Here is a 14,834-nt window from a genome sequence, read left to right on the forward strand (position 1 = left end):
AGCGGCCGAACGGGCGGTCATGACGAAGCCGCCTAGTCGGAGAGTTTGGCCTACAGCCAGGGCTCCCCCAGAGGTGATTTCGTCCTTGACAACGAGACGAGCCATCCAGCCTTATGATGATGGCGTAGTGGAACTCTCAACGAAAGCACCAATGTCGGTGTCAAAACCGGCGGATCTAGGGTAGGGGGTCCCGAACTGTGCGTCTAAGGCGGATGGTAACAGGAGGCGGGGGACACGATGTTTACCCAGGTTCGGGCCCTCTCGATGGAGGTAATACCCTACTTCCTGCTTGATTGATCTTGATGATATGAGTATTACAAGAGTTGATCTACCACGAGATCGTAGAGGCTAAACCCTAGAAGCTAGCCTATGGTATGATTGTTGTTGTCCTACGGACTAAACCCTCCGGTTTATATAGACACCGGAGGGGGCTAGGGTTACACAGAGTCGGTTACAAGGGAGGAGATCTACATATCCGTATTTCCAAGCTTGCCTTCCACGCCAAGGAGAGTCCCATCCGGACACGGGATGAAGTCTTCAATCTTGTATCTTCATAGTCCAATAGTCCGGCCAAAGCATATAGTCCGGCTGTCCGAGGACCCCCTAATCCAGGACTCTCTCAACGACTCTGGTTGGTCTTTGGCATGCTTGGTGTCTGGTTCCGCTGCGAGCACGGCTGCTCCCTTGCGCTTCACGTCCTTGGCCTTGGCTTTCTTCTCCTCCGGGTCTGCTGCTCGGATCTCGAGGAGGGAGAGGCGCCCCTCCTCAGCTCTTGCGCACTTGGTCGCCAGGTTGAATAACTCCAGGGACATGCACAGCTCCTCGTGGATAACGAGCTCTTCCTTCATCTTGACATCGCGGACTCCATCAGAGAACGCAGAGATGATAGCCTCGTTCGTCACCTTGGGGATCTTGAGGCGGACGTTGTTGAAGCGCTGGATGTACTTCTGGAGGGTCTCTCCCGGTTGCTGCTTGACGCGGCGCAGGTCACCCGCAGACGGCGGGCGGTCGCGCGTGCCCTGGAAATTGGCGACGAAGCGGTTGCGCATCTCGTCCCAGGAGGAGATCGAGCCCGGTGGCAGGTTCAAGAGCTAGGAGCGGGCGCCATCCTTGAGAGCCATGGGAAACCAGTTCGCCATGACTTTCTCGTCGTCGTTGGCCGCTTTGATGCTCAGCTCGTAGAGCTGCAAGAACTCCGCGGGGTCGGGGGTGCCGTCGTAGCGAGGAGGCAGATCTGGCTTGAACTTGCCCGGCCAGGCGACGCTACGCAGCTCGGGGGTGAAAGCGCGGCAGCCGGCTGTGGTCACCGGGGCCCGCCTTGGGGGTGGAGCTTGGTCTTGATGGGGTCCGCGCCCTGCCGCTACAGGTGGCGCGCCGTCTTGCCGCAGCAGCTGGTCCTGGCGCGGTGGTGCGAGGAGCGGCGAAGCGTTTTCTTGCGGCGGAGAGACTTCTTGACAGCTTCTTTCTTCACGCACAGGCGCGGGACGCGGCGGGTCGCGTCGTGGAGCCGCGCGCCTTGGCGCCAGGGCGCCGTCTTGGGGCAGAGGTGGTGGAGGCGCTCCGTGAGCTACGCCGCCCGTAGCTGGCGGAGGGCGAGGTGGAGAGAGGAATGGCGCAGGGGAACCCCCTGTGGCGCGGACAAGCTCGGCGATGCGGTCATGCCAGTCCTCATAGAGGTCGTCGACCGGTCGGTAGCGCAGGAGCTCGTGTGCCATGAGGAGCGCCGCCCGTGTGTCCTTGGGAGGGCGATGTGCATGGGAAGAAGAACCGGCCGGGGTCAGCGATGGAGTGGCGGTGCGGCCGTCCCGCTGCACCGAGGGGTGCAGCGAGGATGCTTTCTGCTCGTTCCCCGCCGGGCCGGTGGCGGCGTTGGCGGCAGGCGACGGGGAACGACGAGGTGGCCCGCCGACGGGAGCCGTCTGAGCGACATGGGCGGCGAGGGCAGCCCGGCGCTCAGCACGAGCGCGGCGAGCGTCCGCCATGGAGACGACGGAGCAACGGGGCGCGGAGCGACGGAAGGAAGCTTTGGTGCACCCCTACCTGGCACGCCAAATGTCGGATCACGGGTTCTGGCAAAACCCACAAGGTTCGAACACTGGGGTGCGCGCGAAGATCTCCTCCCTACCGATCCACGCCCTAGCTCTCTAAGATCTCGCAGACGAACTCGACGAACTCAAAGACAAAGACACAAGATTTATACTGGTTCGGGCCACCGTTGTGGTGTAATATCCTACTCCAGTGTGGTGGTGGTGGATTGCCTCTGGGGCAGATGATGAACAGTACAAGGGGAAGAACAGGCTCCTGAGGTTGAGGTGTTCTTGTGCTCGGTGAGCTTGTGGGTGAGAGGATGGAAGATCGAATCGATCTCGTTTCTTCGTGTCCTACTGTGGTGGCTAGTTCTACTTATATAGGCCCTGGTCCTCTCCCAAAAAATATTGAGCGGGAAGGGAGCAAACAACGGCCACTTTGAAAGGGGATAGCTAGTACAACTTATCCTGACAAAAGCGGTCTTCGCCTGCAAAAGGGCTCTGGTGGTGACGCCGTCTTGGGCTCCATGGTGACCTCCGTCGTGCCGTCCCGCTGGTCTTGGTCTCGTTGCATCGATATGGAACCTTTGCTTGACGCCTCGGTACTCTGCGCCTGCGCTTGCCTCCTTAGCACCAAAGAGGAAAACAGGACACTGCGTGCGCTAGCGCCCGTCTGGCGCCCGCCTGGTCTCGGTCGTCATGGCTCACGTCTGGAGGACCTCGCGAGGTATACCCTGCTTTGATCTCTCCGCCCCTCGTGAGCCTGCCTGGCGAGGCCTCTCCTGAGGAGGTCTTGCGTTGCCCGTCTCGCGAGGCTTGGCCCCTCGCGAGGGTCTTGAATGCCTTATCGATGAACATGGGCCGTACAGGCCTGCTAGCTCGGCCATGCCGTGGGCCGCAGGCAGGCAAGTCTGGGGGCCCCCGTTCCCAGAACGCCGACAGATGGAAGCAGATCTGACGATTTCGGAAGCAGGGCGCAAGAAAGGGGGTCTGAGCAAGGCGAAGAGAAGAAACGAAGGCAAGCACTGTCTGCGCCAGCCTTTTGTCAAGTCGGGCAGTTGCCGAGGCAGCGTGGGGAAGCGGAGACGCCCACGTCCAATCAACCGCCACGCATCGATCAAGGCCGCAGGCTTTTGGGGCCCGTGGCGCTCCGCACTTGACCTTTGGCTTCGCCTCAAAGCCAAGCCCGAGCGCGCCTTGGGCCCGGGGGCTACTGTCGGCGTTCTGGGAACGGGGGTCCCCAGACTTGCCTGCCTGCAGCCCATGGCGTGGCTGTGCTAGCAGGCCTGTACGGTCGATCTTCATCAACAAGGCATTCAAGACCCTCGCGAGGGGCCAAGCCTCGCGAGGCAGACGAAACAAGACCTCCTCAGGAGCGGCCTTACCAGGTTGGCTCGCGAGGGGCGGAGATATCAAGGCAAGGCAAACCTCGCGAGGTTCTGTGGGCGCCAGCGCGCGCAGCGTCCTTGTTTCCTCTTTGGTTCTAAGGAGGCAAGCGCAGGCCCGGAGTACCAAGGCATCAGGCAAAGGTTTCTATATCAGTGCAACGAGACCAAGACCAGCAGGACGGCAAGACAGAGGTCACCATGGAGCCCAAGGCGGCGTCACCACCAGAGCCTTTTGCAGGCGAAAACCGCTTTTTTCAGGATAAGTTGTACTAGCTGTCCCCTTTCAAATTGGCCGTTGTTGGCTCCCTTCCCGCTCAATATTTGGGAAGAGGACCAGGGCCTATATAAGTAGAACTAGCCACCACCGTAGGGGAGAACTCATTCAGAGGCATCTCACCTGATCCTTAGCCACACAACAAGCACAAGAACACCTCAACCTCAGGAGGCTGTTCTTCCCCTTGTACTGTTCATCATCAGCCCAAGAGGCAATCCACCACCACCACACTGGAATAGGGTATTACACCACAACTATGGCCTAAACCAGTATAAATCTTGTGTCTCTTGTGTGGTGAGTTCGTTGAGTTCGTCTCCAAGATCTTAGCAAGCTAGGGCGTGGATCGGTAGGGGAAAAGAACTTGGCGCGCACCCCAGAGTTCGAACCTCAAAGGTTTTGCCGGAACCCGTGATCCGACACATAGCAACATTAGGTCTGGAGTTCACGACAAATGAGGGTATGTACTATGTTCCAAAAGTAGGCCAAGCAGACGGATCGACACTAAATAGATAGAATAGTTGGGTTATTAGATAACCACAACGAGCCAGATCAGCGGAGCGAGATAAGTCCAACCGAACACCCACAAAGATCCTATATAGTTATGCTAAAGCCTAATATTTGATGGCTTCACTTGGTCGTCGCATTGACTGTTCATATGTCATATGAATCTGCTGTGATCATATTGTTCAGGAGATGAAATCACAGGAAACATTTGCATGGACAATATGATGACAACCTTGTAACTGACCTTGTCAAAGTAGGTAGACAACGAGCGACATTTTTCCCCTTTTAGCCTTGAATGTAAAGACACATAGATGACGTTCTCCAATCCCTATTGTCTTCACAAAGTCTGACCAATTAGTTTTTATCCTTTCACAAGTTGGACATGCTCCGTGGCGTACCCACATGCATGTTTAGTCCACATGGTCCTCATGTTCATTGTTGCAAGGAAGCAAGATTAATTCTCTCTGAGGTGGACATGTTCTCATGGTCTATCTATTAGTATAGTTATTTAAGGAAATCCTAGGAATAACAGATGGACATGACTGATTTAATAAACAACAATGAACAATGGATTTATGAACAAAGTAGTGCAGTAATTATTGAACAATGAATATATTTGAGAAAAAACTAAGTGAGGTGCTAAGAAAGGACACTAACATCATAGTAAACAAAAACTGATTGAACTGAACATTTTTTATTAACTGAAAAACTGTAAAGGCATGCCTGATCCCACTATCCAGTCGAGGAACGAATAATATTTCCCCACGATTTTAAACATCTAACAACTACAAAATAGACATCGAAGATAAAAAAACTAGAAATGCATCATTCTTATTATCCATTCTCGCTACATCCCTACAAAAAATGAAGAAAAGAAAGCCTCTAAGGGCAATATGAATAGACTTGAACACGAAGAAATATTAGAGAGAAAACAAATCACGAATGATGATTGGTCTTATAAAGCAATTCCATAACAACATGATCTGCACCTTCTTTACCAGTACATTTTCAAGATTTATATTTCTCAAGCATTTTGCTTGCAAAGTAAAAGGAGTGTCCCTGTAAAAGAAATGCTCCGATATAAGTCCTAACCTGAGAAGAGTTTAGATTGCCGACATAGATGCCACGTTGCAGCGGTAGTAATATAGAAGCAACAAAGATGCAAAAACTGCTAAGACAGGTCAATAAATGACACTCCGAATAGCAACATCTGCAGAAGAAATATAACACCACCAAATTACATATTAAAAAATGGACATTGGAATGAGAAAAAGAGAGGAAATTGAATGGGCGTGAAATCTGAACTGAATGTAAAATGGACATTGGCATGAGGTGATGATACCTACCTTGGTAGGGGCAAATACATATTATTCTTCGAATTTGCATATGATAGAATAGTGAATAATATGCAATTAATGTCCTTTTGTGAAGTTCCTACATACATTGTCTAAATAGCAGCTTTACAGGCAAAAGAGTAGCGAACAGAGCAAAGGAGTATATATACAGATCCGGAGGGTCATAGATTGAATAGCTACCTCCAAAGATATTTTGAGTAAGCCAACACAGTTTGATCCGTCAAAGCCAACACAAGATACCTCATCAGCACATCTGGAACTGAGAGGCCCTCCCAATACTGATCATACAAAGAGAAGGATCATCTGTAAGGTTACCGTTTAACCTGTCAAGAAGTGATATTCGGATGAAATAGTAGATGCGGAAACCCTTCAGCAAGAGTACAACCATGGCAAATGATTTTAAATAATAGGATAGTCGGCAAGACCATCTGACATGAAAAGTTTATTACTTAAAGAGGAAGTGCTTAAATTATTGAGTACAAAAGCATGGATGTTGCTTCCTAGCCAAGTTATTAATTTTGTTCTTATCCCTCCAGGTTCGAAGAGAGATTGCAAAGGTCAAGGGCAAAATAGTTGAATTTCAATGCGGAAATAAAATTTCATTTGACACAATTGTCCTCGCAACTGGATACAAAAGCACTCCAAATATGTGGCTCAAGGTATTGCATAGATATTTTAATTTCTCAAGTATTATTTTCTTGGTGCAACAAATTAATCTTACAACAAAACTATATATTAGTTATGAGTGCAGAATGGTGAGAGCATGGGTTGCCAAGCAAAGAATATTCCAATCATTGGAAAGGCGAAGATGTGTCCTACTGAACTGGGTTGGCAAGGAGAGGTTTGGCTGGTATTGCTGCAGATGCCAATAATATCGCTAATGACATTAAATATGTGATAGCCTCTGTGTCCTACTAAGTTTTACGTGTAGTTTACAAAAGAAAGTGTGTAAGACTATTGATATATTTGAGACATAAATCTATTGTGCAATGTTGTAAAAATATTCTTTGTGTCAAATGTTCATGAATGCGTGCGAGTATTAGCCAGTTGTACTCAAATAGCTCACTCCGGATATTTACAAACACTTGCTCTTAGCAAATGCGCTACCAAGGAACCAAAATAGTTAATATGTTTAAACACTTAAACTACCACCCTTACAGGAGAGGGAATTTAAAAAGGAGAGTGTTACAAGACCATGCTCGTGAGTTGGCCTCTTTTCAGATTATTGGTCTGGATACATGGATTGGGATCTTACAATGCAAACATCAAAAGGTTACAACAAGGAGAAAATGAAGAAACAGGGTGACTGGTGCATCCGAAAATATGGTGTAGCTAGCACACATGACAACCATCATGATGAAAACATGCACACGTAGTACAAGGATGGGTGCATCACCTATGCCATCGAAAGGGATGACAATAATAAGACTATGCCAAATTCCACAGTCACTTGAATACCTCTCACTGTAATCACCATTGCATGATACTAGAACACATGCAGGTCAATGAATTTCATTGTTAATGCCGATGAAATTCATTGACCTGCCACGATACTAGAACACATGCAGGTCAATGAATTTCATTGTTAATGCCGATGAAATTCATTGATCTGCCACGATACTGGAACACAAGCAGGCCAAAGTCTACTATAGTGAGAATGCCAAGCATTTTACGAAGTAAGATGGGACGCTTGCGTCGTCAAAGGGAAAAGATCAATTGAGGCCGTACCTAAAACAACAAACTCACCAGAACACATTGTCAACCGCTATGGGATGGAATCGAGATTGCACAACACCACAAAGTCAAGGAAGGCACTACATGGCACAATAAGATGAGCAGATGGAAGAATCTTTTTTTTTTTTGAAAGATCCAGCAATTCCTGGCTTTTCATATCATTAGCAGGAAGCAGTGGGAAAACAAATTGGGGGCGCAGGTCCTAGGACCAGTACAAATTCGATGTACAACACTCTACAACGGTCCGTGATTTTCCGGCCATGAAAAGAACGTTACAGTGGCCTAGTCTTCATGGCGGATCCTAGAAGGGGCTCTGTAGGCCAATATCTCCAGCCTGTCGCCAAAGCTCGATGGAGCTGTCAATTGCCCTTGTGATGTCCCGTGCTGCTGGTTATTTACCTTTGAAAGGCAATTGTTCCGCTCTTTCCAGATCTCCCAGCAGGTTAGGAGCATGATGGTTCTTGCGCCTTTTCTGTAGGCCGGCGGTGTCGCGTCGATCATCTTCTGCACTATCTCAAGCGAGCTTGAGGTGTTCCATGAGTCGCTTGGAGAGAGCTTCAGGCATCCTTCTCTTATCCCCACCGTGTCCCAGACTACAACAGTAGTGCGGCAGCACCAGAGCAGGTGGTGTGCCGATTCCAGGTTGCGGACACATAATTGGCAAAAGTAGTTGTTTGTCCAGCTGCGTCTCTGGAGGTGGTCGTTTTTTCATAGACAATCTTTTAGCATCAGCCAGGCAAAGAATTTGACGTTCCCCAGCGCCCAAACCTTCCAAACGAGGTCGTCCAGGCTGGACCGAAGCCTGCCTTGAAACTGCAATTCGTAGGTCGATCTTGCTGTGTACTGGCCTTCCGCATCCTGGTTCCATCGTATGGTGTCACTAACACCCTCCGTGAGCACCATGGTTGCGGCGATGATTAGGCGATTTAGCCCAATGAATTGCTGCAGCAAAGGGTGAGTGTCTCCGTGGCTCAAGTCCTTAATCCAAGTGTCGCCCCTGAGCGCCTCATGCACTGTCCGTTTCTTCTGCTTGGAGTGGTTGTAGAGGGCACGGTATGCTGAGGCCAGGGTGCTTGATCCAATCCAATGTGAGTGCCAGAACAGAGCCGTTGAGCCGTCTCCTATCGTTACCGTCATTGCAGCTGCAAACAGGGTTTTGTCCTCGTCACTGCATGGCGGCACTGTGCCCACCCATGGGGGCTTGGGTATGTCCAAGCAATCCAGAGCCATCTCAGCCTCAAGGCACGGCTGAAACGCTCCAGGTCAAGGATGCCCAAGCCCCCATGCGTGGTGGGCGTGCACACCGTCGGACAGTTGACGTTGCAGCTGGCCCGGTGATCTCCTCCTCTTGTTTCCATAGGAACTTCCTCCTGCACTTGTTGATGTCTCTCGGCAGCTTCTTTGGGACCCGCAAGACGGTGAGTGCAAATGTTGGCATGGCGTAAGTACACATCTAACAAGTATTCTCCTGCTGGCTAAGGGTAGTAGCCTGCCCTTCCAGCCCGCCAGCCGTGCTTGAGCCTATCTATGATTGCAGATGCACTAATCTTAACCTAGCAGTGGTGATCGGGAGACCTAGATAGGTGGTTGGGAAAGTGCCTATTGCACCACCAAAATTCTGTAGCACGGCCGTGAGGTCGATTTTGTCGCATCTAAAGGGTAGAGCCGAAGATTTGAAGGGTTTATATGGAGGCATGTGGATTCCCCAAATCCACGGAGGATGTCTAGGAGTGCGTCGATCTCATGTTGTATTCGGTTGGCGAAGATGGCAGCGTCGTCAGCATGCAGGCTGATTCCCAAACCACCTATGGGCCCTCTCAGCTTCTGTAATTCCCCTAATTGGATTTCTCAAGATTCCGTTTTGAATATATGGAGTACTAGATTGACTGGTAGCATGTCAGGATGATACATCTAGTTACTGAAGTACTTCCTAACCAGATATCTTTGTAAAAAACGGACGCTTTATTCACTTATCATATAGCATGAAGAAGATACAAAACATTATGAGTAAACACCAGGCCCAGGGCCCGCCCTCCCTAGTGTGAATAACGTACTACAATGCATGGTCCCAACAACCACAGCTTACGTGCACCGGTCGCTGCTGCACGCTGCAGCCACACGAATACATTGAAATTGTCCATATGACTTGTTCTTCATGACAAGGCACTAATTCCAAACAATGTTTTTATAGTTTACCTACAAATAGCACTTTGAACAAAACACGATCATCTTCCGTGCAAGAACAACAGAGATATCCCACAAGGTAAACCCAAGCAATATCTGATCTTCATGTGTGATGTGGTGATTGTCGATCATTGTTAGTATGAAGCAATCACTTGTGCGGCAATTCCATGCAAAAGGATGGTCACTGAATTTGCAATCAACAAAAGAAGATGGGCAATCACTTGTTCAACGCTCAACACCAACCTCTTTAGCAACCACACCCATATATTTTCTGAAGTAAAAAGTCCGTGATAACTCCAGGATTTCAGAGTCAGAAATCATTTCGTTGCAAGAGTGGGAAGTAGGAACATGCAGCTCACCAACATAGCCAACTAATTCCACCTTCCCCAACAGAACCCACTCCTATAATAACACACACGTACTCGAATTCCAAAAGCACACACACAAGGCAAGCAAGCAAGCAGCAACTAGCTAGCTCCAAGCCTGCATCCGACCCAAGAAAAGCAACTTGCTTTCACTAGCAAACCAAGGGGAAAAACATCCATCAATAGCGGCACGAGCGAGAGCGGTGACCGCCATGTCCAGCAGCAGCAGCGTCCTCCTGGCCGCGGCGGTGGCACTGGCGCTGCTGGTGTTGTCGGCGTCGGCGCAGTCCGGGTGCACGTCTGTGCTGATCGGCCTGTACCCATGCATGAACTACATCAGCGGCAGCGGCACGGCCCCGACCAGGTCCTGCTGCTCGCAGCTCGCCTCCGTCGTGCAGTCGCAGCCGCAGTGCCTCTGCAGCGCGCTCGGCGGTGACTCCTCGTCGCTCGGCGGCGTCACCATCAACAAGACCCGCGCGCTCGAGCTGCCCAACGCCTGCAACGTGCAGGCCCCGCCGGCGAGCAAGTGCAACGGCGGTAAGTGTTCGACAGTAGTAGTATTTTACGAGTTACAAGAGTCAAGAGCTGCACTGCACGTATAATAATGTTGTTGTCGCTTCTTGGGTAGCTGACACGTGGCATCTTTTCTGCTTGCAGCTGGTGGTGGCAGTGCTCCTGGTGCCAGTGCCAACACGCCGACCACCCCGGCAGTGCAGACACCGGCCGGCTTGGGATCGAAGACGACGCCGTCGGCGTACCTGCAGGGGAACGGCGGCTCGTCGCTTCATGGCCCGGCGGGTCTGGTGTTCGCGCTCGCGGTCGCTGCCGTCTACGCCGTGTCGGCCGTTTGAGCGTCTCGGCTAGTGGACTGGAACGCTTGCTGGCCGGTGATTCAGAAATATGTTTGTTTTGTGGTATATTTGAGTTTCCTATTGGTTTATCATTGGGCACTGGGGAGTACTGAGGAAGAATATTCCACATGATGTAATTATTGGTTGTTTTGCTGCGGACACAATAAGAAGAGTCAACACTTTTTACTTTCTATTTTGTCATTTTTATTTAGATTACCCTATTTAAACGTTTTTTCCCTCATTTTACCCCATTTAATCAAACTTATGCCACAAACTACCTTTCTTTTATTAAGTTCTATTCTATTTTTCTTGCGGGGTAAGTTATATTCTATTTTAAAGCATGTTCTGTCAAGCCGGTCACACCCGTCAAGGCTCATATGGCGTTCCACATCGACTGGTTTTCTTATGCGTTTGGTTTCTCCACAGCGCTTGCCCACCTGCCCGATTCGTCCTTTTGTTCGGTTTGACTCGTGTCTGGTCCTACATCGCATCTCTGTCTTGTAGTTCATGATCGGCCTGGTGGTGCGGCATCCGAGGTGCAACATCCAGGATTCTTGGCCAGCTGGTGCATCCTGGACTTGAACCAGGCACACCCAAGCTTAAAGCTTTGCATATACTGCGTTGCGTCGCCTTCTACCCTCGTTGTGCCGTACTTGCTCTGCTTCTTTAGCTTCATGGTGGCGCCAATGGTACACAGTACCATGCCAACTTGTTGCACCGGCGGGTACTTGAAGACCAGCATGCCAAGCTGTTGCACCAACACGACGACCGATAGCCTCCAGAGCAGGAGCAACTAGTTGACTGGCCATTTCTTGATGCCACTGTTGTTCCATCGGTGGAACGAAGCGTGGAGACGTCGTGGAGTCAGGGTTCATTGCTGTTGTGTAATGAATCATCATGAGACCAGTAAAGAAGAAGTTAGGCTCGACACAATTCTGATTAAATGGGGGTAAAACCGATGAAAATCTCCTAAATGGGGCAATCCCTGTCAAAAATGATAAAACAGAGGGTAAAAACTGAGACTAACTCCAATAAGAATCATCAACACAGAAAAGAAAGATCTAACAACATCCTAGGATATTTTTTAAGGAAAATAACCAACACACAAAAGAAAGATCTAACAACATCCTAGTTAATTTATTTGGCACCAAAGCCCTTGGTAAGCACCGCGCAACATTTAGATAAGAAAAACCAATAGATTATCTTGTAAGCCTTTAGATAGTCACTCAAGGATTAGACCAATACCATGTGCACTTCGTGGAGAAGCTCATCAATAGAAATGACAATTTATGAAATGAATTTACCCTTAACAAAGATATTTTGGTTGGGACGACTAAGTTTACAATCAATATGAGTAATCTTATTAATCATTGCTTTGGTATAAAAAAACTTAATCTAGTGTACCTAAATAGCTTATACCCACTTCTTATATTTCTATCAATATGCACACATCACATGCCACCTCAACACACATGCTACCTCATTAATGTTTGTTTTTCCTTTTTTTTGTTGCATGCCGCACGCCACTATATATTTTTCCAATACATGCAACCCATCCGCATGGCAAGTAATGCATGTTTGCCACGTCATCAACATGCCATGTCATCATAGTTAATTCCTATAATATATACCATAGTACGGGATTACACATGGCATCATGATCTGCCACGATATATTTTTGTCCCAATGTGCAACAAAGTCACGAATAATAACAAAGTGAGCTTGCAGCACTCCAAAAGCTACCTCAACACCCTTCCTCGCGACTTCTTGGCATGCTGCAAAATTAGATCTCTTGTTGCCTTTCGTTTGCTGTATTGTCTTGGCTCATGGAGGGCAGATGTCATCTACAAGGTAGTAGCCTATGTTGTAATGGTGACCACTAACAACATATTTGCAAGGTCAATCTTTGCTGACAACAAGCCTCCCAAATAGAGGATATCTCTGCAAGACATTGAGGTCATTGTGAGAGGTGGACATCCCAAGGTGTGAATGCCAAATCCATAGATCCACCAATGCAAGTATTTCAAGAATGATTGTTCAATCATGATAGTGCCCTTTTTACTACCCAGCCCATGCGATATGACATAGTTCTTCCATATCCAAACATAAAATCAATTGATCGAAGCATCCCTGGCCATTCTATTGTTTCACCTAGAGCCATAACTCATAATGTCTTCATCATTGGGTCCTCTCAAGTACTCGGGTTTGTTCACACTTGAGGATGGTATCTTTCCCAATGTGAATGCACTCATCAATAATGTCAGTTGCCAGTCCATATACAAGCACTCAAGCTATGATGGTACATTTCATCAAGGGATATGCCCTGGTTTCTTAAACTACATTACTCACTACTACATAACAGAATAGCACTGACCGACCAACTTATATCATCACTGGTGCGCTTCTGGCCTGTCAGTGCCTCCTGCTCGGTGACGACTTCGTCACCATAGACGGACGGTCGGTCAATAATAAATGTTCATCACAGGCTGGATTTTGGTCCATTTTATGGCTTGACTTTATTTATGTTGGTTTAGCAAGGCACCATCCAGGCAAATGGAATTGTCAAAACAAAAACAGAATATGCAGGCATACATCATTTATTTGCACAAGTAAGTTGCTTTTCATAAAACAATACACATGTACATTTACACACTTCACATTCAACATATACATGGAACATAGATACTTCTACCACATTACAAGGAGTAGTCTATCCACCGGGCCACATATCAAACCAGAAAAGGGAAATAAATATAATTATAAATATTCCTAAACTACTCATCATCTTGAGTAGTTTGTACATCATGCCTCGCAGTGAACTAAAGGCCACTCAATAGGAATGAGATGGCGAGAATAATTATCTCACCAATCTATGTCAAACTTTTCGATCCAAGACCAGTGGAGCAAGTAGTGATGATACCCATCATCACTTACACCAATAGGTAAATTTGTAGAACCACTCATCATCTTCTTTTGTGAACCACAACAGAAATATGACTCTGCATAAAACAAATATTAGCAAGGCAATGAACGTAAGATATTCATCAGTCAATCATTTGAAATGAATGCAAGAAAACTGTAAGAAGTAAGCAATTAGTTAACTTTGTACTCGACTTAGACAGTGGCATGTTTAGAACAGATAACACTCCGGGAATTCTTCCATATCATGTTCACCTTTTTCGGAGTATCATCATTCCAGTTGCTCGCGAAAAAGAAAAATAGTTTTTTCGTGTAGTGCAATTAAAATGGATATCTATTTTGAAAGAATAGTTTTTATGTAGTTTTCAACTTATATTGAGATGCATAGAGAAAATACAATCTCAGATAACACAATTAATCTTATTATCCACAACGAAGACATAACTATTTCGACTAGCATGACTTAACAAATTTAAGTTATTCTTCCACACATAGTTGTCAAAGCAAGCCATGCTTTAGTTATGTGTAAAGGTAATAAGTTTCATCATCTGCCTACTGGGAAGTGCGTAATGCTACACCACTAGAATAATTGCACTGAACTCTAAATTCTTAATATTTTCTATAAGCAATAGCTAACTCCACAAAAAGTTTAAGTTGAAATACATCAAAGCTTATAAAAATTCTCTTGAAATACATCAATACCTAATGATTTCTATAACTAAGTACATCTTCTAACCCTAAAAATTATATCGGCGCGAAGGCCTGTCACACAAGAAACCCTAAAAGTGCTATAATGTTAGAAGGAGCCGAGCACACCACCGTTATTGCTGCCACGACCGAAGAGCAAGGCCGGAGATGCCAGGTCTATGACCGCACATGACGGCCGGGAGACATGATGTCCAACAGCAAGGCGAACTGAACAGAACCAGGGACGATGAATGGAGGCTTTACCAGATGTAGGCTATGCTGCTACGACCGTCGATGCGATACACGTCAAGAGAGTGCCGCTCGGGAAGGCATGGGACCGGCCGTGAGGGCGTCAGATGGGGCGTCGTTGGCACTGATCAGTACCGAACACAGTGAAAACTAACAGGAGAGGAGCACGGTGGCAACCGTGAGAGTTATGGAGTGGGGCAAGGCAAGATATAAAACATGTACAACACTGACTGGCATGAAAATGGAAGCGGAAGTTTTGTGACCATAACTCCGTTAGTGATAAATATCTTCCCATTT

The 14,834-nt window shown here is 47.8% G+C and overlaps 1 protein-coding gene across 1 annotated transcript; it reads left to right on the forward strand.

The window, feature by feature from the left end:
• The first annotated feature begins 9,908 nt into the window (after positions 1 to 9,908).
• Positions 9,909 to 10,873, forward strand: LOC109746673 (uncharacterized). Its single transcript, XM_020305784.4, has 2 exons — positions 9,909 to 10,368; positions 10,489 to 10,873. Exons 1-2 carry the CDS (start codon positions 10,044 to 10,046, stop codon positions 10,680 to 10,682), a joined length of 519 nt encoding a protein of 172 aa, XP_020161373.1. The 5' UTR covers positions 9,909 to 10,043; the 3' UTR covers positions 10,683 to 10,873.
• Positions 10,874 to 14,834: the final 3,961 nt, after the last annotated feature.

The sequence above is a fragment of the Aegilops tauschii genome, chromosome 5, assembly GCF_002575655.3.
Source record: "Aegilops tauschii subsp. strangulata cultivar AL8/78 chromosome 5, Aet v6.0, whole genome shotgun sequence".
NCBI lineage: Eukaryota > Viridiplantae > Streptophyta > Magnoliopsida > Poales > Poaceae > Aegilops > Aegilops tauschii.

Coding starts and splice junctions, on each gene's coding strand:
- LOC109746673 (XM_020305784.4), top strand. CDS start 10,044: ATGTCCAGCAGCAGCAGCGTCCTCCTGGCCGCGGCGGTGGCACTGGCG. Junction 10,369..10,488: donor GGCGAGCAAGTGCAACGGCG/GTAAGTGTTCGA, acceptor TTCTGCTTGCAG/CTGGTGGTGGCAGTGCTCCT.